The 22,049-nt window shown below is 43.5% G+C and overlaps 1 protein-coding gene across 1 annotated transcript in view; it reads left to right on the top strand.

The window, feature by feature from the left end:
* The first annotated feature begins 2,273 nt into the window (after positions 1–2,273).
* Ldlrad3 (low density lipoprotein receptor class A domain containing 3) overlaps positions 2,274–22,049 on the top strand; it is a 253,943-nt gene continuing 234,167 nt past the window's right edge. Inside the window, exon 1 of the mRNA XM_013145940.2 lies at positions 2,274–2,385. Within this exon, the coding sequence (XP_013001394.2) occupies positions 2,337–2,385 (49 nt within the window). The 5' untranslated portion in view covers positions 2,274–2,336. The remainder of the gene's footprint in view (positions 2,386–22,049) is intronic.

A 22,049-nucleotide genomic window follows, 5' to 3' on the forward strand; every position in this document is an offset into this window, starting at 1 on the left:
GAAAGTAAAAAGAGCTGGAGATATAGCTCAGTTCAAAAGACCTGGATTCAATCTCCTCTCTCTCTCTCTCTCTCTCTCTCTCTCGCTCGCTCTCTCTCTCTCTCTCTCTCTGTCTCTCTCTCTGTCTCTCTGTCTCTCTGTCTCTCTCTCTCTCTCTCTCTCCCTCTCTCTCTCTCTGTGTGTGTGTGTGTGTAACCTCACTTCTTACAAAACTTAAAAAAAGTTATCAATTTGGGGGAAAAAGGGAGACAATGGTTTCAACTCTTATCAAGTTTATACGTGAGGAGATTAGAAGCGATTTAATAAAAAATAACAATTGAACTTGAAGAGAGCTTCATATTTTTTCAAGTGATTTCAAAGACGCTAATATTTTTAGCAGAACATGGAGAGAGACTGAGAGAGAGAAGGGGAGAGAGAGAGAGAGAGAGAGAGAACAGAAAGAAAGAGAGAATGAGAGAAAGAGCAAGAGAACAGGAAGAGCTGGGGAGTAAGCCAGACACACTGAACCATTCCGAGTTGAAGTTCCTGTGCCTAAAAGAACATGAGGAAACAAGACAGACGGCCCTGGTTGGGTCCATTGTCTTGCCATGGTCCTTAGGTTAGGAGGCAAATGAACAGCTGTCAGGGAAATTATCAAAGGCAGGAGGCCTCTCACTATGCTTTTTGGAAAAATGCATGGCTTCTCATACTCCAGAAATTTCGCATAACAACATTTTAGGGGCTTTAAAACTCTCCATAGCCCATGGGATAGATCCCAGGATAAAGCCTCTGACTGCTAAGGCTTTCGGAGAATCTATTTATGCTTTCCATACTTGACAAACTACTCTGTAAAATGGAAGCTGCTCTGCTTTCTGACATCACATTGCATTTTTTTGTTACCTTGAGCCATTGTTGGTCTTTTAAAATTTTGTCCTAAGCCACTGTAGCATTTTTATGTCCAGAGTAGCGCAGGTGATTACAAAGTATTCATTCTTAGCATCTTTGGGTTATAGCACCCAGCTTGTGGCAGACCTGATGTAGGCATCCTTTATAATACACTAGAGGCAAGTTCATCAGCCAGACACCCATATCCTCCTGACTCTCCAGAAAGGGACAATTTATGTACAGTAAATGTCATCCCTTTTAGGGGGAGCTTTTAGAGATGAAGTTCTGTGTTTCCACAAATGTGCAGAGTCATGCAACCACAATACCAACCAATAGAACAGTCCCTGCCCCCTCCTCTGCTGCTAACCACTGTTTTAATGTTCTGCTCCCTATTTTTTTTCTCTTGCCTATGAGTCTTATACATAACACCTAATACAACTCTTCGAGGACTAATTCTTCCACCTAGTATGCTTTTGAGATTATCCAGATTGTTGCATTGTAGAATATGTTATAATTTGTGGATCTGTTGGACAGTTAATGGATGTTTGAGCTGTGTTTCAGTTTTTGGCAATTATAATACTTGCGTTAGGCTTTTGTGTCTGCTGATTTGCTTTGTTTGTTTTTAGAGCAGTGCATAAAAACAAAGTTCTATTTTTATTTCATTATCTAAATCCTGTGGGACTTCTCATCGGTACTGACTGGAAGCCCCTGTTGCATTGACGTGGATGTTCTTGCAACTGGGTCTCTGCCTCCACGTTTGTTGCCTTTCCTGAAAACTGGGACCTGACTGCTCCTCTGGACCTCAAGCAGATGAAATAATTCATGTAGCTTCTAGCTGGGCATTTGTGTTGCTCTGAACCACTTGGTAGTTTGGAGGTGTAGAGCCTCAGACCCTAGGCATTTTAACAAGGTCATCAAGTGTGTCCGATGCATCTTAAAATTTGAAGACATCTGGTCTTCCACATTCGCTACTAAAAATAAACCACGCATTTTCCTGTAAGAATTGACTCTGTTCCAACTGCCTTCCCTTTCTGGAGTGCACTCCCTTCATAGTCCAGTAAAGAACTCAAGTTGAGGTCAGGGAGGTATTGAGCTGCATCTTCAGAAGATGCAGGAGAAGGGAGCAAAGCCGGAGAAAAAGGACGCTGGGCCCGGACCCGCGTAGTTACTAGGTCCTCACAGCCAGATAGGGTGGGCAGCGACAGACCGAAAGGCCAGAGCCTCCGCGATCGCCTCGTGGCCTATTGGAGCCAGGACACCAGAGCCGGGCAGGAGCGGCAAAAGTGCAGCCAGGCGCTGGCAAAACTTCTCTGAGTGGCTGGGCCACAGCGGGGCGGGGCCCGGGCCGGCGCCGGGCGTGGCCAGGACAGGGGGCGTGGTCGGGGCGTGGGCGGGGTCGGAGCGAGGGGCGGGGTCGGCGCCGAGGCCGCGGGGCAACGACGGCGCGGGCCAGCGGGAGCGGCGGCCGGGCCATGTGGCTTCTGGGGCCGCTGTGCCTGCTGCTGAGCAGCCGCGCCGCGGGTGAGTCGGGGGCGCGCGGGCCTGGGGCGCGGGCGTGGGTGTGCGAGGGGCCGGGGCCGACCCGGGCGGCGGGCAGGCGGGGACCCCGCGGAGGGGCCACGACGGGGCGCGCGCAGCGCTATTGTGTGGACGAGCGCGCCGGGTGTGTTGTCGCGTGTGCGCGGGCGGGGCTTTGTGTGCAGCCGCGATTGGGCGTAGCTCGAGTGCGGCCGCGAGTGTGCTGTGTGTGTTGGGGCGCGGAGGAGGGGAGGGCAGAACTCTTCCTTGATCCCTTCTTCCCGGACGCTCTGCGCCACGGTAGCTTCCCAGTCACTGGCGTGCGCCTCCTGCCTCAGTTTCCCCACCTCTACAGCGCGCAGGAACAAGTAGCATCCTGCTTCCTTCCATTCCTCCTCCGGGCTGCTCGCTTTGGGCGTACCGAGACAAACAGGGCTGGACCTGTGAATTCATTTTGTCCTCCGCGCAGATCTTGCGAGCAGAACCTTTACTTAAACCGTCTGCCGCGGGCGCCCTGACATGGGAGGGCCCTGGGGGAGGACGCGGGGGCCCGTCTGACGCGCGTGCACCGGGCATCACCCAGTGCGTGCATCTTGGAGACCGGGAGTAGAGCCTCCCTCCCAATACACTGGTAGTGTACCGTTCCCAGGAAGTTTTCGGCTGAGGTGGGCACGCTCCGAATTCCAGCCTGGAGCCCTTCCTCTCTGCCCCTTTCTGCTGCCACAGCTGTCAGCCGCTCCTCCTCGGCCCCGCCCCAGCCCTTGACCCCTGATGCTTATTTCTGGGCATTTGATGTCCGGAAAGTGGGTGACAGGGCTCAGTGAACTTTCTTAGGCAGAAGCTTGCTTGGCGAGGTCATTGGTACCGCCCACGTTTTAATTTATGCATGATTTTCCCCAATGCCTCTAGCCACTTGATTGTTGTTGTTGTTGGTAGTGGTGGTGATGGTGTTGTGTGTGTGTGTGTGTCACCCTTTCAAGGGAAGTCTCATCCCTTCCTTGAAAGTCCCTGGTCGAGAGCATCCTCAGAATCCCTAAGCAGCCTCTTCCCCAGCCCTATGACATCATCCCCGCTGCTCTGAGATTCTACTTAGCTGTCTGTGGATTTGCTGGTTCCCAGGGAGGGGCTCACCTCCCTGTGGCTATTGTGAATTTGTATCCAGGTCTGGGACCCTACAGTATCTTGTTTCTCTTGAACTATTTGGTGCACCCCCCGGGGAGAGGTTTCCAATGGGGGGATATTAGGCAGCCTTGAGCAGGTATGAATTATTTGAAAGCTGTCAAATCGAGTTCATTTCCCGGGTATCTCAGCTATAAAGACCTCGTGGATCTGCACAATCACTTTGCATAACTATGGGACATTCCCTAATAACCCCCAGGGGAGACAATAGGGAAGCCAATTTTTAGGTGCCTTGTGGTCACTGTTATTTATTACATTTTCCATTTGGCACTGACTTGCTTGATGCGAGTGTCCATCTTTGTAAAAAGTTGTGAAGTTAGCTGTGTCCCTCAGTGGTGAGCAGTGGTCATTTGGTGTGTGTGTAACTAAAGGTAAAATAAATAAAATGGTCATTGTAGGAAGACGGCAGTAGCTGAAGGAGGAAAGGAATAGCTCAGCTGTTGATGACAGAGGTTCTCCTTTATCTGTGGGCTTTGGATTAACTTGTGGACCTTGTTTTAGAAACCTGGAGGTGGTTTTGAATTATATACATCTTTCGTCTTGTATTCAGCATCATCTTTGTCATATGAGGTTGCAGAAATCAGGGCTGGTTATTTTTGCTAATGGTGACCTTCTCTGCTTGACCAGGTACCCTACCTTTCCAGCCTACATCCTTCCTCTGGATTCCCTTCTGGGACATTAATAAAACAAGAGGAATTAGAAAAGCTGGGATTTGGGTTTTCTGCCTCCTGTTGTTAGTGTCTGGTCAAATTTAAACCCTAGTCTGAGCCCTGGCATTCTTGAAACAGTTCAGAGGGCTGACATTCCTGGAACAATTCAAGAGGGCTGTGTTGTTCAGGAAGCATCTCAGACATCTTCATGTGTGTTTTCTTCTTCCTTTGTTTTTATTGTTTGTGTCACGGAAATGAAGCATTGATTTTTGACTGTTATTATGTTTAATGTATCTTGCCTGTGAGACTTATCCCAGGTCTCATCCTCAGAGGTCCCATCCCATCGTCAGAGGCCCCATTTTCCTGCAGGTGGGTGGACATGGTGGGTCGCAGCATGTGAATTGGAAGATGTGTTTTGTGGTGGCCATGCCAGATGGATGAGTGGTTGGTTTTCTCACCTCCTCCCTGCTGACCTTTGCTAAGACTACCTGACCTTCTCCTTCTGTCAGTGAAAAGGCTCCATTTCCCCATGAGCACTCCCTGGAGAGTGAGTATTGACCTTTTCTCCTGGAAAGATCACCTTAATGGCGTGCAGGGTTGGCTTTATTTATTTTTTAACTAGCTGAATAGCTATGTTCAGCCTAGCACAGCTCAACTGGGTAGATGAGACTGTGCAGCAGAGTACAAATAAACACACCCCATTGCTTTTCATCTTCAAAGAGGTGCAATCAGGGCGCCCTCCTAGGGTGTGAGATGTTTTTTCCTGACAACCCACTAGGCCATATATCGTGGGAAAAGTGGGGGACGTGAGCAGGAGAGGGTGGGGTGGTAAATTCTGAGTCTTAAACACTGAGTTGCCTGGCCAGAGTCGCCTGGATAAATTAACAGTGGGCTTATATTGTCACTTTATAAAGCAGTTTAGAGAGTTGGGGGCTTAGAAACGTTTATGATTAAATAATCACATACAAAACACTCGGCATTTACAAACTTGCCTGTTTGCATGGACAGAAGGGCGGGGAGCCCTGTTCCTGGTGCATCTCTGTGTGTGAGATTCGCGTGATTACACCAAGCTTTTCCTAGAGTTTGTGTGGCAGGGTTGTATTTTATGGTTTGTGAGAGATCAGTAGCTCCCCGGGCAGACAGTGAGGCTTTACCTGGATTATAACTTGGGCTTCTCTTGACCCCTATAGAGTTTTCTGTCTGTTCTTAGACCTTTTGCACAGGCCTCTGGGTCTCTCCTCTCAGAGGCTTTTGTGAATTCAGTGTGCACGGTCTGTTGTGTCCACTGATTGTTTCATCCATGCCCTTCCCCCAAATCTGTTGATTTTGTGGTCACTTTGAATAGATTCATCAGAGGTTTTGCCTCTCCCTGGAAAACACATTGGTGTACGTGGCAAAGACACACAGTACATCCCGGTCTTTGCATACAGACAGAGGTTCGTTGAGATAATCCAGGGCTTGCTGCTGCGCTCTTGGCTAGAAGCTGGGCAGAGGCTGGTGCAGGAGGAGCTGTTGCTTGGATGAGCTGTTGGATGAGCAGGATGAGCTGTTGATCGGAGTGGGGGTTCATTTTTAGTCATTGAGCTCTATATTTGTATTTTTCCTTTTCTTGTATGTTTAGAAGTAGGAAAACAAGACATACTATATGACGTGGATTCATTTTAGAGCACGAGAACTGTTTTTAGCTGTGGGATGGCCCCAGGGACAAATCTGTTTTTGCTTGTTTAACTTTCTTGTTTGTTTTCTGTTTTTCTTTCTCTCTTTGGAGTATTTTGAAACTGCTTGTTTTCATTTGCTGTGACTCCTTTCATTAAAAACAGTGACTCCTATGGATTTTTGTGCATGCAAGCACCTTTCTTCTATTAATATTTCTCCTATTAATCCTTGTAAAACAATCTACTCACCTGAGTGCTGTGGAGTATCCTTAAACCAGTGTGCCAGGAGAGTGGCCAGGCACTTTGAAGATGCAGTGTTTTCTTGTCACTTCCCATCTGCCTACTATTGCTGTGTGCCCCCCCAGAGGGTATCTGTTTGGTCAGAGAGGTGGCAAATGTTGATCTAAGGTTAAGGTAAGATTTCTATAGGTGCTTGCACGTATGGGGTTAATCTACAGCCAGGTTTCTTAACTTTGGTACTTCTGACATCCGGATAGGATTGTTCTTTTTCGTGGAGGGCTTCCCCGGGCAAGTCTAGATGCCAGTATCAACCTTCTTCTGACCTAGTTGTGACAACCAAGCATGTTTCCAGACATTGCCAATTTATCCAGCTTGGGAACTCCTGCTCTACTGAGGACCTCTTGGCATTCATCTTGAACACTACCACTGCCTTTCCTAAAAGTCTCTGGATGCAGGGGATCTGGGTGGCATCCTGTTCCCAAGGGCCTGTTTATGTGACTGCCACCTCACTGTGAGAAACACGTTTTTAACTAGAAATGCCTTTGGTCACTGACTCCCTTTCCTTTTGTTTGCTGCTTGTTCCATGGTGAAAACCTGTGGAATTTTCAGTTGCACCTTTGGTTTTCTTGAGAAAGACATATGCTGAGAAAGCAGGGAACAGGCAGGTGGCAGCTGACACCAAAACCCACCTGATTTTCCCAGTGTTCCACCTGGTACTTTCTGGGGCTAAAAGAGAATGAGCCGAGCCAAAGTTGCCCCCGGAAGCACCTGTTGAATCTTAACCCAGGAAGTTCCACAGAGCACTCATTGTTCGTATTAGCTCTCCTGTCCCTCCTCACCATTTCTGCTCTGGGCCTTCAAAAGGCTTTACGACTAGAGTGTCTCCTGCAGGTGGTGGAGGAAATCCTCTACACTAGCGGAAAGCTGGCTTCTCAAAGTGTTCATCTCACACTTTCTCTTCTAAAGTCTTTTGAGACGCTCTGATCCTTGTTACTTTATAGCACTTGAATTCCTTTAAGGCACTTTGCCTTTTAGCTGCGGATTTCCTTTGTTCTGTTCCCAGCCTTTCTTGAATGTTTTTCTTCCTCCTCTCTTTAGAGTAGCTGTGTACTTTGTTCTGTTGCTGTTGTCTTTTGTGCATGGATTCCCAGGACAAGGAAAGGCGGCGGTGTTGAAGGGACATTGCGCTGCAGGGGGAGGAGTGTATGCTGTACACATTTTGGCATACTGTATGTCGTACCTTCTTCGAAAGCCTTCTTGAGTGAGAAGTATGCAGTTACTATTTCCCTTTTTGCCTTTGAATATCTAGAAAATTCTTAAACTGTATTTGGCTGCTTATTACCTTGATACTAGGCACCAGGAGTGCAGATCTGCATAGCACCTGCTCTTTGACCTTAAAGAACTGAAGGATCCATTGAAGGATATGAGATTATTTATCTTTTTTTCTTATCTGGGGATGGTAGAAGCTCTTTATTGCCAGAGGCACCTTGGATGTATTTCTGAAGGGAAACTGTGCAGATTGGATCTTGAACTTTGATAGGAACAGAGTTGTACAGGCGTCACAGTGTCCTAGCAAACATGGATATCCTGTTTTTGGGGGTGTTTAATCCTTGCTTTGTTTTTAAACAGGTCCTGGAAGTGATGACATATGCCTTAGCTTGGTTCTTTAGTTTTTCAGGTAAAATTGGGGTATGGTTGTTGGTATTCTAAGGCTCTTCTAGCTGTAGGTGGCTTCTAAGATTAATTTCTTCCATGGCTTTTGTGTAATAGCCTTATCGTGCAGTCATGCCAGTGTATAATGTATCTATCTACCTGTCTGTCTGTCTGTCTATCTATCTATCTATCTATCTATCTAGTAGTCTTTTGGCATCACTAGGGGAAAGGTTCCAGGTTACCCCTCAGAAACCACAATCCAAGATGATCAATGCTCTTTTGTAAATGCCACAGTGTTTGCATAAAAACCTATGCACATATACTTTAAGCCATCTATAAATTACTTATGTTGTCTAATACAATGTAATTGTTATGTAAAAATTGTTTGACTATTATTATTGAGAAGCTAATGGTAAGATGTATATGCTCAGTACAGGTGTAATTTTTTCTATTTTTGATCTGCAGTTGGTTGAGTCCATGGATGTGGAACCTATAGGTAGATACAGAGGGATACATTTTATATAACATACATGGATACATGCACACACACGCTCATATTTATACACATATAGACTCTGTATACTGCACACACGTATGTGTATGCATACACACAGACATGCTGATATACATCTATCTCCCCTCTGTTGACCTCTAATTCTGCAGTATTGTAAACTCCTTGAGGCCTGGGATCATAATCTACTTTTGTGGCATATGGATGGGTGACTACCATCATTGCATATTTGCTCTGTATGGCAAGGTGCCAAGCACCGTATAGATATTATTTCATTGTAATCTTTGGAATTAAAAACACTGTCAAAATAGTATGCTGAATACTCACTTGTTCTACAGAATTCAAACCACTTAGAAACAATGATAATAAAACATCATTATCTTCCTTTGTCTTCCCCTCTGAGTGACTACTATTAACTGTCTGATAGATATCAGTTTTGCCTTGGGGTGGATTAACTTGTAAATGCACATAGACATACACAGAGGCGTACTGGAATAAAGTCACACCTATCTATATTTGTAGGTTTTTCTTGATTTTTCTTTTCTTTTCTTTTTTTTTTACTTAATTACTGATTTTATTTTGAGCCACATGAATGAGTCATCCACTCCTGTTGTTTAGACATCTCTGTTATTCTGAAGCATTTAGCAGTTTCTCTCACCTTTGCTTGTGTTGCTTGTTTAATGGGTGGCACTCGTTTTGCCTCTATTTCAGATGCACACATTGGCAATGCTTCAGCTACTTGTATTTTCCCTCTGTAAGCCTCTGAAAGTCTTTGGCTCTTGCCTCCCAGGAAAATATGAAATTGTGGTCATTTCCTTCCGTGATAGATGTGTGCTTCACTGTTACCAAAGGTACTATTTCCCTCCTTTTTCTGTGCATAGTACTTTTTCATTTCAGCCAAAATCTAGTGCCATCTTTTGAAGATGTTCTAAATAGCAGGCGCATTCAACCTGTGCGGTACCATCAATGTAGAGAACTTGGCAACAGTGATGATGCATGAATGACTGTGACCAGGTTCACCCAGGCTTCAGAGTGATCAGTAAATTATAGCTTCTACCTGTGTGTGCTACAGAACATGCTTTTGGCTTCTAGGGTTTATCCTGATTCCTGAGATGTTACAATCTCAAAGATACGTCTTCTAAGCTATTTTTATTTCAGCTCTTATATATCTTCCCATTTGTGGTGGATTGATAGCTGATTTTCAACTTGTAATATCCCCTGGACTGAATCAATGTGGTGCTGAGTATGGATGGCCCATTTGAGAATTGTTGTCAGGATAAAAGGACAACTGGAGAGGAAGAGGTAGTGTGGCTCTGCATGGTGTTGTTGGTTCTCCTGTTGCCATTGGCTTTCCTGGAGGAGCCTGTCGAGCATTTTTCCTGATATGAATTTGACTGTTATCGTCAGATAACAGCTCAGCACCTTGTTGTCATTGAGGATGGCTGTGGTACTTTTCTGGGGAGTCCCTGTCTTTACTTTGAGTGTTGCTTCCTGGCTCCAGTGTAGAACGCTCAGCCCACTGACACAGACCCTTTATCCTGTTGGCACAGACTTTCTGGCTTCCAGAAAGTCTGACTGCTGATCTTTGGGCCTTCCCAGTGCAGATCCATGAAGTAGACTTGCATGGGACATTGTCGTGGGCTCTAGCTCTTCAGCTGGACTCATGCAGGATGTTGCTGTGGGATCAGGGACCTCAGCTGGATTTTGGGGGGTCTTCAGTATGTAGACAGATTTCTTGCACTTTTTGTATTTGACTTTTGGGGTGATTATTATAAAATAATTCCATAAGTTATGTGTCATGTATTAAAATTTTTTCCTTACAATCCCTGACTGTAGCAGCATTCTTTACAAAACAGCTTTAAACACATCTTTACAGTGTGTTAGTTTTTTTTAGTAGCTAGTGTGCCCTGGCGTGTTATAGATGATAAAACTCAAAGGTGAAGTCACTTACCCAAGTCCTTAGCCAGGAAGAATGACTTCAGAACCAGCATGTAGTTCTGTATAACCTTTGACTTGTGCCCTTAACCATTGGATTTCTTTATTTGTCCATATTTATTGAAAGAAGGAAATATATCATTTAGTAAGTGCTAACGAATTTCATTGTTGGTTAGCATTGTCACTGTCCCCCTCTGTGCTTACTGTGTTAGGTGGAACGATCTTTTCAGCATGAGTGGAGCAGGAGATCCCAAGTGGATTTTATTCCAATGGCCTGTCTTTGGCAGATTGAGACTAATGTTCTCCAATCTCCTGGGTGGAAGACTTGTCATTATGGGTATTTGGATGGCACCTTTTAGAGGTTTGATTTATTAAAACACACAATAGAAACAATAAACAAATTGTTCTAACATCTTGAGACTTGCCTGTGACTATATTAATGATAGTGAGAGTTTTCTTTTTCTGCAATAGAATAGTTGGTTGGGATGATAACTGAAAGCAATTTCTTTTTAATCAGAATTCTCTCAAAAAGTGCTGGGTGCTACAGTGAAGGGCTCAGTGTTTAAAAAGTGTAGAAATGGATTTTGTAGACAAAAACAATGTGGATGATCTTGCTTCATGTTGAAAGAGAAAATTAAGGATTTAAAAAAAACCAAAACTTTCTAATCCTGACAGTGAGCTTATATAGTTCCTGAAGAGCTCTTTTCAAACTGATAGTTGATGTTATTTAGTGTGGCAGGCAACGTTTTTAATGCCATGCTTCTGAAAGACACTAGAAGTCATTGTCCCTGTCTCAACAGCTGGAGCCAAGGAGCCCTTGTGTGTCTTGCTAGAGAGAAGTTGCTCCAGATCTGTAAAGTGTTAACCACTCTAGGCAGAGCAGAACGAACCTCAGGATTGCAAACCCTCACCCCCAACATCTCTCCAGAGAACTGAGAACTGGCCTCTCTTTTTCACTGTGATATCAAGAGATTGGTGATAAATTGGGTGAATGCACTGGTGCCCAAATCCAACTGTGACTTTTGACAGGCAAATAGCACAGTGTGCAGATGAGGCTGGCTCTGCTGGAGACAGAGGGAGGCCATTTAGCTTTCTCTGGAACCAGCCTTCCGTGTCCGGGGGTGGAGGGATGTGGAATTTATGAATAACTTGATTTAGAAGACTTGCAAACCCAAGGTGCCAGTGTTTGAGGTGGCAGTGGGACATTCATGTATGTGTTGGCATAGAGAAATGAAAGCATAAAGGGAGTTTAATTTTATTGCATTAGAAACCCCTGCTTATTATTGTAAGGCCCAGAGAAGTTCGCTCTGGGATGTCGGGAGTGTGTTGTCTTTGATAGCATTACAGGAACACTTCCGTTCTGCATTAGCTTTGAATCAGGGCAGTGTTCTCGGGGAGTTGTTAAACTAATTGGATATGGCTGAAAAAATGAGCTGTAGTCACACTTACGGTTCCACAGTCAGTGGGAGCCTCTCAATTGGTTTGGAGCATTCTGAATTTAAACTTGTTTTTATTATAAAAATAAAATGAAGGAGTTTGGGGAAGATGGAAGAGTGATTAACAGCATAGGGTATTCATTTCATCAGAGTTAAAGCCATAAAATATGGCTGATGCTGAGAAGCCAGAACTGAAATGAATAAGGTGTTTCAAAAACAGATTTATAAAAACATCGCTGTGAGCTTGATTAAAAAGTATGATACTATGAAGTGAGCCCAGCTGGCAGAACCCTGGCAAAGTGGAATTGGAAAGAGTTGATGTTAACTACCATAAAAAAGATAAAATTGGAAAGAACGACCCTTCTATCAGAAATAGTATTAATAAAAGATGGATTTAATCTTGTAAATGTGATTGAGAAAGTATAAACATTGGTGGAATCTATGAACGGAGCCAGTGATATATGTAGTTGGGCAAAGATTTAGCCCTCCCAAAATTCATTTTGGTTACTCAAGTCAGTGATACCAGAAAAACTAACGGATGTCAAAAATGTAAGAAGGTTATTCATTTTCTTTCTTTTTAATTTTTTTCTTGAATAATAAACACACCAGCACAAGGAAACGATCAAAAATTGAAATGTATATTTAGAAAAACGAATGCTGCCCAGAATCAGTGGGACAGTATCATATCTTTTGAAAGTACCCATAAAGTGTATCTCTGAAGCAGTCTTGAGCAGAAAAAGGAACTGTTCTCTGTTCTCGTGCTGAGGGGTGGTAAGAGATAGGGATGCACGAGGGTGTCTCTAGTGTTCTTTGATGTCTGCCTCATTTGCTGTTTCATTCTAGCACCTGCATAGCTCAGTGTAGTGTCAGGCGCAAAACAGGACTTCCTATAAGTTTCTGAGAGGAAGCAGTGTTTGTGTGAGCGGTCACTACGGATACGTGACTGTGACTTTGAAGATTAGGGATTGAGGGGTGAGTCAGAAGCCATGATGGGGGGCTGGGGATTTAGCTCAGTGGCTTAAGCACCTGCCTTGCAAGCCTGTAGTCGTGAGTTCGATCCCTGGTGCCAGTAAAAATACAAAAAAAAAAAAAAAAAAAAAAAAAAAAGAAGCCTTGATGAATGAAATTTAGCTGGCCCAAGCAAACTTTGCCCTTTGGTGACAAATTGTTTCTTCCCCCTCTAGATTTTGGAACAATCTCCTTGATCTTTATGAGAGACACACTTGGCTTATAAAGACAAAGAAAAAGAGGCCCTTGAGAGAGAAATGGATTATAGCAGTTTCAACTCAGGTGATAAATTAGACACATACATTATGAGACTAGCGTGTAGTGTATAAGAAAGGTTTCGGACAGGTTAATAAAAATCGCTATGCACTTGATTCCATTTGAGGGGAGTTTACATAGTTTACTCAGTCAATGGAAGACCTTGCTAAGAGGAAAAATGGAAACAGTTGTGTTTTATAAAATATCAGTGTAAAAAACATTGACTTGTAAGAAACTTATGCTTCTGGTCTAGTTTAAAAGGAAATCAAAATTTGCTGGTGAGACCACACGAAGGATTCCAGGAAGGAAGCACATCAGTAAATATAATCTTAAAGGGAAATGGAGGGTGATAGAAATCCATCAATTATAAGACTAAATGTAAAACAAGATGTCACCAACTCTCTTTTTTTTTTTTTTTAAATCACCCATCTGTTTCTTATAGGAGACATAGTAAATACCAAGCAATATAAAGCAAATACAGTATTAGAGAAATAAAACCTATTATCCCAGGGCTACTTTTAGGGTGTCACACGAATAATTTTGCAGCATTGAGCATTAAGATAGATAAACAGGGTTATTGCAAATCACAAAAGGTTCATTAAAGAAATATCTGATTGTCTCACATAAAAAGGCAGGAAGAATTAGGTACATAATAAAAGTGTTGAAGGTTGCTCAGGTATAAAATTAGCTAGTGCTCAGAAGGTTAACACGTTTAGAGGAGACGTTTTTTAATTTTTCAAATAAGTTTATAGGAGTCAGTAAGTGCTGGGGTCTCCAGGGTGCTGTTGGGAGAGTGGTGGAGTGTTTGCAGTTGGGAGCTTTGGGTGGCACTGGCTGATTCTCCCGGGAGCCCCCAGGAGCCTGTGTTGCACACACCTGCTCCCTGCATCTGTGGAAGTGTTGGCTGGTGGAGGCTTTGGAGATAAAATCCTCCTTGCTAATGAGATGAGAAGGTTGGTCAAGCCTGACACTGGGGCTGCCTAGGGGGTGTCTGCGAGTGGGAATTGACAAGAGCAACCCAGGACTCTTCACAGGGATAGGAAAGAAGAATCTAAAGGTACCTGAAATATATTACTAAACACTTCTGTTGTTTACAAAGGAAGCATTTTCCTGGATGAACACAGTTTTTTTTTTTTTTTTTTTTTTTTTAAATTGTTGCTGTTGTTTTTATAAGATTACAGTGTATGTATAATTGTGTTGAGCTTTGGTATTAGAGATATGATCTACAGACCAACGGCATCAGCCTTGCTTGAATCATAGTCTGCTTTGTAACCACGTTCTCTGGTGACAAGCACGCATGTTAAATGTGTGGCAAGATGTGGAGATGGAGAATGCAGGCGTTAGAGTGAGCTCAAGTAGTATTAAAGTTCAGCTCCCATCCTTGACCATGGCTATGTTTCTTAAACTTTTTTAGCCCATCATGTCCTTATCTGTAAATAGGGATAATGACAGTCCTGACCATGTAGAAATGTTTTAAAAGGTGATAAGATGTGTAAAACACTTAAGCTTTAAAATTACTTGCCAAATGCCAGGCATTTGTTAGAAATTATTAGATTTATTGTAAAATACGGACAAAAGGTAGAATCACAAAACCCACAGTACTATAATGCAGGGATTGTTAATACATTGGCTTATTATTTTGATTGTAGAACACATGCTCTGCTTTTTTCACTTGTGAATGTAAGATGAGCATTTTTCTATGCTAAACTAATCTGAGAGAACCAGTGCAGCCATGCATTACTTAACAATGGCGGTAGGTTCTGAAAAAGGCATCACTGTTTGGTTGCATCATGGTGCAAACATCACAGCTTGTGCCCACACAAACTTTGAAGGTGTGGCGTGGTCACACCTTCAAGAAAGGAGGCTTCTTGATGCAGGTGAGATGCGGTTGACACGGGATGTGTGAGGGGGCTGCTGGTATAGTACTACATATTGTTTTACAGTAGAGTTTGTAAACAGATAACTAGAAGGAGAACACTCTACAATAGTGATAAAAAGTACAGCGGGATTTCCGTCAACAGTGGCCTGGTAGACACTTTTGCCTAGTGATGTGTAGCTGTCTCTGTGTCAGCATACCCTGTGATGGTCACAGAACCATTCAGTCACCTCATAGCATGCTCCTTAGTCTGTATCCCTGTCATTAAGCAATGCATGACTGCTTTAGAAATGCGTAAGCCAGTAACATCATCATTTATTGTCATTATCTGGGATTATGTACTCTACATGATTTTGTATGTCAGACAGTGTGGTAGGTGTGTTCATATCACCATTGCCATAAACGAGGAGCACTGTGTTGCACTATATCAGTGTCACCAGGTGATAGGAATCTTTTAGCTCCATTATAACCTATTGGGACTGTGTGTGTGTGTGTGTGTGTGTGTGTAGGGCACTGGGGATGTACTTCTAAGCCTTTTGCATTGAGCTACACACCCAGCCCAGTGTCTCATGAAGTTGCCACGCCTGGGCTTGAACTTGGTCTCCTTCCTTAGCCTCCTACAGTGTTGGGATTACAAGCATGGGCCACTATACCTGGCTATGTGGTTTGTTACTAATACAAACTAACCTAACTCTACCAAGCCAGCTTTCTTTCTCATCTTACTTATTGTGTGTAGGCCTGACATTTTTGCTTTTTGTTCTAAACCCTGTTGTCAGGAGTTGGATCGCGTCTTCCAGACTCTTTAATCCACCCCTTTCCATCAGTTGACTTTCCTTTGCATTTTACAGTAGCGAATTTCAAGGCTTTGATGAGAGAAAGCCATATCCATTTGAATTGTGGGGAGCGTGTCACTTATGGGGTGGGAAAAGGCTAAAAACCATACCATACCACATTACAAACAGCAGCAGGGACCCAGAGGCTTCTTGATTTATTGGCAGATGTGTGCATGTGTTGCTTTTCCTGAGTTTGCAGGCCCACCTGGACCCTCCCACCTTGGCCTTTCCTGGCAGCATCTGGTCCCCAGCCCCCAGCCTGCCAGATGTGTGCACTGACCCAACCATAGCTGTATCTGGGCTCTACTGGCCTCTTGTTTATTGTTGGATTTTTAACAAACCATCTTGGCCAACGTGGCTGGGAGCGAATGCTTTCTCCCAGCCTGATCCTTTCCCCACAGCTAAATGCAGCCTTCTGGAGTGTGCTTGCTGTCTGTCTTACTATTAATTAAGACTACGTCATTGTCTATAGACAGTTTTTCAGGGAAGCTTTCCAGTCATCGTTTGAAATCTGACTGACTAGTGATTCTCTTTTTTTTTTTTTTAGAAAACTGTACTTCCGTATTCCACTCCCAATCACAGAATTTAATCATGTTAGATATAACATGAAGTATTGTGAATTATTTATGCTAGTTCTCTGTATTCACATGGCTATTAAACCTAGGTGATTATAAGAATAACCTGAGTGCTTTTTAATGACTTTAAATTTTGGAATCTTTCAAACATCATGAAAGAACTGAGAGTATTCTGACAAATAGTATTGTAACTATTGTGCAGAATTACCAAATTTTTAATGTATGCCATTTAAATTCAGTTTTTTTTTGTAAAAAAAAATGTATTGTTTTACACCGTCAGAGACTTTCTCTTACCCTATGATTTTCTGTCCCACACCAGGGGCCACCACTGTCCAAAAGTTGATGTCTATCTTTTCTGTCCGAGATTTTATTTGTCATTTACATCACTTATGTTTGTCTCTACATCTGATGCACAGTACTTTTTTTACAGTACTGTCGTACTTTAAAAATACGCTGTCATACTGCCTATTCTTTGGAACTACCTTCTTCCTTTTACGTTTGTATTTTTAAGGTTCATCATGTTGCCACATACAGATGTGGTCTAACGGCTGTGGCATATTCATTGCATGAATATTCTACGCATGATTCATCTATTAGCAAGACATTTAGGTTATTACCCTAACGAGCCATGCTGTTAGTGAAAATACTGTGCATAATGGCAGGGCTGTCTCTGTAATAATAGTCTTGAAATAGAATTTTTGATCAAAGTTTTTGCATTTTTTCAGCCTGAACAGGAATTGTTGGCCTCACTATGGCATGGTACCATCCATGAATAGTCCCTTCATGGTTTATAAGAAAGCCTGTTTCTCCACATGTCTTCCATCGTTTGGAATTTGAAGTTTTTAGTTTCTGCAAGGTGCACTATGGTAACTGCTGTGGTCTTTATTTGCTTTTCTCTGATTTCTAGTGGTGAGAACATAGCAGGCTGTGGCCAGGCCTGCCCCATCAAGCAGATGTAGATGGAGCATGCTGAGATCATATGGCACAGGCTGATAAGAGGTGCTTGTTCCAGAGTGGCAAGAATTTACAGGCTTGAACTTGACCTCAGGGCTGGGTCCTGAGTTGTGATGCTCCTCGAGAACAGAATGCCTCCCTTGAACCCTGGGTGCTCCTAGTTCTGCACATAGGACACGGTGAGCTGCAGTTTTGGACTCCTCCCTTCTTGGGGAGTTACATGCTGAAAGCTGCTGAGGATACTAAACTCCTGTACTTCACCAGGAGAAAATCAGCTACCTTCTTGGTTTTCCTTCCGGTGGGAGTAGTGATGGTTCAGAGGCAGATTTGCTTGGTCTGTGTTCATATCCTGGCAATCTGATTGCATGCTTGTTATAGAGCCACTCAGCACCAGTGGGCACTTTACCTATGAAATGGGGGCAAGGTTAGTGCCATGCACACAGCATCCTGGGCAGGGACGATGAGGTCGTGCACGCGAGGAGCTTTGCCCAGGGCCTCGTACTCCGAGACTGTACACTGTGTATTTACTAATTCATGCGGTCATGCACTTGGAGATAGGTTATTATGACTTCTCATTTTCACATTATTTTTAAAAATATATTTTTATTTCTCTCTTTCCAGAAATGTTCTTTTCCCCACCTTCTAGGTCTTTGAAATACTATACAGTGAAATCTCGGATTGCGAGTATGTTGTTCTGAAGTATTCTGAAAGACAAGCAAAATTTCTAATAAATTTAGCTTGTTAAATAAGTGATGTCTTGTAGTATGAGTAGTATGTGACACTGTGTGTCACATGATCATGAACTAGTGGTTTCTCTCTCTGTGGAACTGTAGGTGATCCTCGCCCTGCAGGAAAAGGTTATGGAGGAGATGTTGTCTGCAGAGGAACAGGAGAAAAGGGTGGAGGAATCCTTCACTTCAAATGAGATTAGGGGGATATGTTGCATCTAGAGAACAGTGCAAAATTCTGTAAAAATACCACCCAAATAAAGCTGGAGCAGTGCAAGCAATAAATTTGTTTAATGACTATGCAATGTCGTATTTCCACAAAATCCTCAAAAGATGGCAAAACCAAGTGTCATAAGATAGGTTCCTTGTTAAATTTGCATATAAAGATTCCATTGAGCCAGTAAACAGCAGTTTACTGCTGTAAACAGATTCCATTAGTGATAGTGAAAGTTGATTCCATTGAGCCAGTAAACAGCAGTTTAGAGCAGTAAAGAGATTCCATTAGTGACAGTGAAAGTCACTCTACACAGTAACCCTCTTGTCTCGTGTCCCTCACACATTAGATACGAAAGTTTGCAGAGGTAAGTGCAGGTAATTTTTTTATTTTTCTTTATATTTTGTATTTGTTTTGTTGTTAGTATTATATTACAGAATTGTCATCATTTTTGTATGACTATTTTTGGGTTGTGGAACTAGTCGTCTGATTTCCATTATTTCTTATTGGGAAATTCACTTTGATATACAAGTGCTTTGGATTACAAGCATGTTTCTGGAACAAATTATAGTCACAAACTAAGATTTTACTGTATTTTCAGGTATTTCTTTCCTGCCTTGGGTGGCTGTAAAATTCCCAAGGTTTTTAAATTTGCATTTGAGATTGTCTATGAGTTAGGGCTGGTGCACCGGAGGTGCTAAGTGAGATTCTGGAGGCAGAGTCCTGAGAATTCCTAGATATACTATAGTTTTGCTGCTTCTTCAAACTGCTTGTCTTTGTCTATTTTTGTCTACTGAAAATACCTTTTTCCCTCCCAAATTTCAGATCCAGGAGGGCAGAGCCACCCCCTCTGGGGCCATTGTGAGGACTAAGTGACTGCTGATAATTTTCTTTTCTTTTTTTTGGTCTTTTTCCTTTTTATCGGTACCGGGGATCGAACTCACAACTGCCTGCTTGCAAGGCAGGCGCTTATGCCGCTGAGCTAAATCCCCAGCCCCTGATAATTTTCTTTGTGCTGGTTCCACTCTGACTCAAGGGGCTGAGAAGCTGCTTCTAGGAGGCTCAGGAAGCATTTTGAGTTCCCCAGAGCATCTTCATAGGAATGAGTTCCTACAGTGGGCCACAGAGCCTGGGAAATTTTGAAACAGACGTGCCCTTTTTCTAAGTCCATTTAGGGGAAGATACTCTTGATGGTTCCCTTTTCTGTTTAAATTTCATGTGTGAGAGGGAGAGTAGGAGCAGAATTGAAAGAAATTAATACTGTATCTCTTAGGACTTGAGTTGTTTTATATACAAGAAGTCCAAGTACATTGAGTGGACTAGGGACTAAGGTGGGGAAGAAAATAGGATGTAAAACATTGGCTTTGTAAAATGATGCCACTTGGAAATGGTGATCCGAGAGAAGAGAGAAGATACAGGTATAATGTAAAGACTCAACCAAAATAATGCAGAGATCAGGAGAGAATGTAATGAAATGATGTATTGTCAAGTAATCAGAGCTGTGGGTTAAGGAGTGTCAGGCCCCAAGGACGATGTCCTTAAATCCCATTGGATTTGATTTTTAATTACTGTTCATTTGCACAGTTTGAGATTGTGTGTGTGTGTGTCTGTCCTCATAGATATTGCTAGTCTTAGACCTAGGGAGAAATTCAACATGAGACACAGGAGGTTTTCATATTATATGTTTACCATCTATTTTTAAATGGCTTATCTGGGATGATATTATTGGTTTTCTAGAACAATCACTTATTGTTCACTTAGCTGTAAGATGATGTAGTTAGGTGTGGCTGTATATCCAGTTTCCCCTGGCTTTGAGTAATGAAATGCTTGTCAGGAGAGGAAAAATGTACATATAGGTCTCAGAGAAGGGTGTTGGAAAGTAGTGCTGAGCGAGCTGGAATTTCAGGGTGGCGGGGCAAAACCCCAGAGTTACAAAGGTATGCAGTGTATGTTAGTTTTATAGGAGCCTTACAGAGCACTGCAAGATAAAACTGGAAAGAGGATGTTCTCTGCTATGAATAGAGCTACTAACAGTGTGTTCCCAATTATTAGGCACTTGATTTCCTCCAGGCCTGGGGGAAATGTTTGACATATCTGATTGTGGAATCCTCTGCAGATCTCTAAGAGGAAAGGACTGTCATGATCACAACATGACCCAGTGGGAGGCCAAGGCTTCCCAAAACTCAGCAACTTGCTGGGTCTTGGGCAAGGGCTTGACTGGGGCTATTAGATGCAGGCTGGAGACAAAGAAGGCCTGGTGAGATTTGAGAGCAGTTTTACTTGACTGGTACAAACAGAAGCTGCATGTGTGAAAACCAGGTTAAGAAATTGATCTGGAGAGGAGAGGGGGCAGCTCAGTGAAACCGATTCCCATAGTCTGGCAGACTTGGATATTGTTGACTGGTAAAGTGAAAATAAAAGAAGCCAAAAAATTGGCCTCACATTGGGCCACCTATTTTTATTTGATCATCTGTGAGGCAATGAATAAAATTACCTACTCTTATTTCATCACCATTTTGTAAAAGAAAACATCTTTATGCAGAAAGGTAGCATAGCTCATACTCGGAATAAAGGATAGATCTTTGAGTGGAACAGTTCCGTTTCTTAGAAGGGTTTGGTGCAGTTGTTCCTTCCCTTTCTACTCTTGTCACTGACCAGCAAGGCGTCCTCATGGTTCTTCTTGTGCCGCACTTTATGGCTGTGCAGTAGAGACTGTTCTGTCTCAGGCTGACTGCAAGGGAGGGGCAGGGTGGGAGGATATGGGTACTTGGTGTTCAGCTGTGTGGGTAGGAAGGATTCAGGGAGTGATTTTATAGGGCAAGGAGCCTAACTGTGCAGCAGAGTGGGGGAGGCCTTTGTGAATTTAGGATGGGTGACAAATGCCGGGGTGGATGGAACAATTAATTACCACCTCCCAGGCAAGTGTTAGGAGGGAGACAGCACTGAATCCTCACCCAGAGTCTTGGGGGGCAGAGACTTGATGTCACAACCAGGTCACAGAATTGGGGTTCCCACTGAGTGGTGCATTGTTCTCTTCGCCGCATGGATTTCTAATTCATGGTGTGCTGTTTTGGAACCTTTTCAACAACTTCCTGATTGATTTAGTGTAACGGGTCACATGCCAGGCACTTCGGCATTTCCCTTTGGCACTTGTATAGTTGGTGGTCTTGTGACATCATCAATACAGTGTTTCAGTTGGTTTGGTTCTTAACCCCACCCCTCAACATTTAGAGACTGGCTGATTGATTGGACTATGTGACACACAGCAGGGGTCGCCAACCCCAGGCTACTGACTGGTGCAGTAGGTCTGCTCCCAGCTGGGCTGGACAGCAGGAGGTGAATGGCTGATGAATGGTTGAAGCTACGTCTGTATTCACAGCCACTCCCCATAGCGTGCATCATTGCTTTAGGTCCGTGCTGTGTTAGATTCTCCTAGTGTGCGGCCCCTACTGTGAACTGTGCAAGCAAGGGATCTAGGTCATGCATTTCTTTGAATCCTTCCTCCCTTCGGTAGAAAAATTGTCTTCCACAAAGCCAGAGACTGGGGATCACTGATGTGCAGAGATCATTGTTTCATGAACCATCCTTCGATGAGTGGACCCAGCTCCCCAGCTCTGTGACAGGATCTTATACTCAGGTCTCCACCTCACAAGGGGGGTTAAATCTGGGAGCTCTCTTGGTTTGTCCCTGTGAAGAATCCAAGGCCTAGAGATGGAGAGCCTATTTCCGACACTTCAGGTGTGTCGAGGCTGCCAGCACTTACCCCCACCTCCCTGCTCCTGGTTCTTCCGACCCCAACCACGATGGGCTTCTGCTCACTCTGCTCAGGTTGCTTCGAACCTCAGGGGCCTGCCCTGCAGACTCATAATGGAATCTTTGAACAGCTGCCCAAGGACAGTTTTCATGTTTTTGGCCATTTCTCTCTTTTAATGGAAACTCTGACAGACTAGTTGGTTAATGGGTCC

The sequence above is a fragment of the Cavia porcellus genome, unplaced genomic scaffold (genome assembly GCF_034190915.1).
Source record: "Cavia porcellus strain 051 isolate PalLab524CR breed Dunkin Hartley unplaced genomic scaffold, mCavPor4.1 scaffold_17, whole genome shotgun sequence".
Lineage (NCBI taxonomy): Eukaryota > Metazoa > Chordata > Mammalia > Rodentia > Caviidae > Cavia > Cavia porcellus.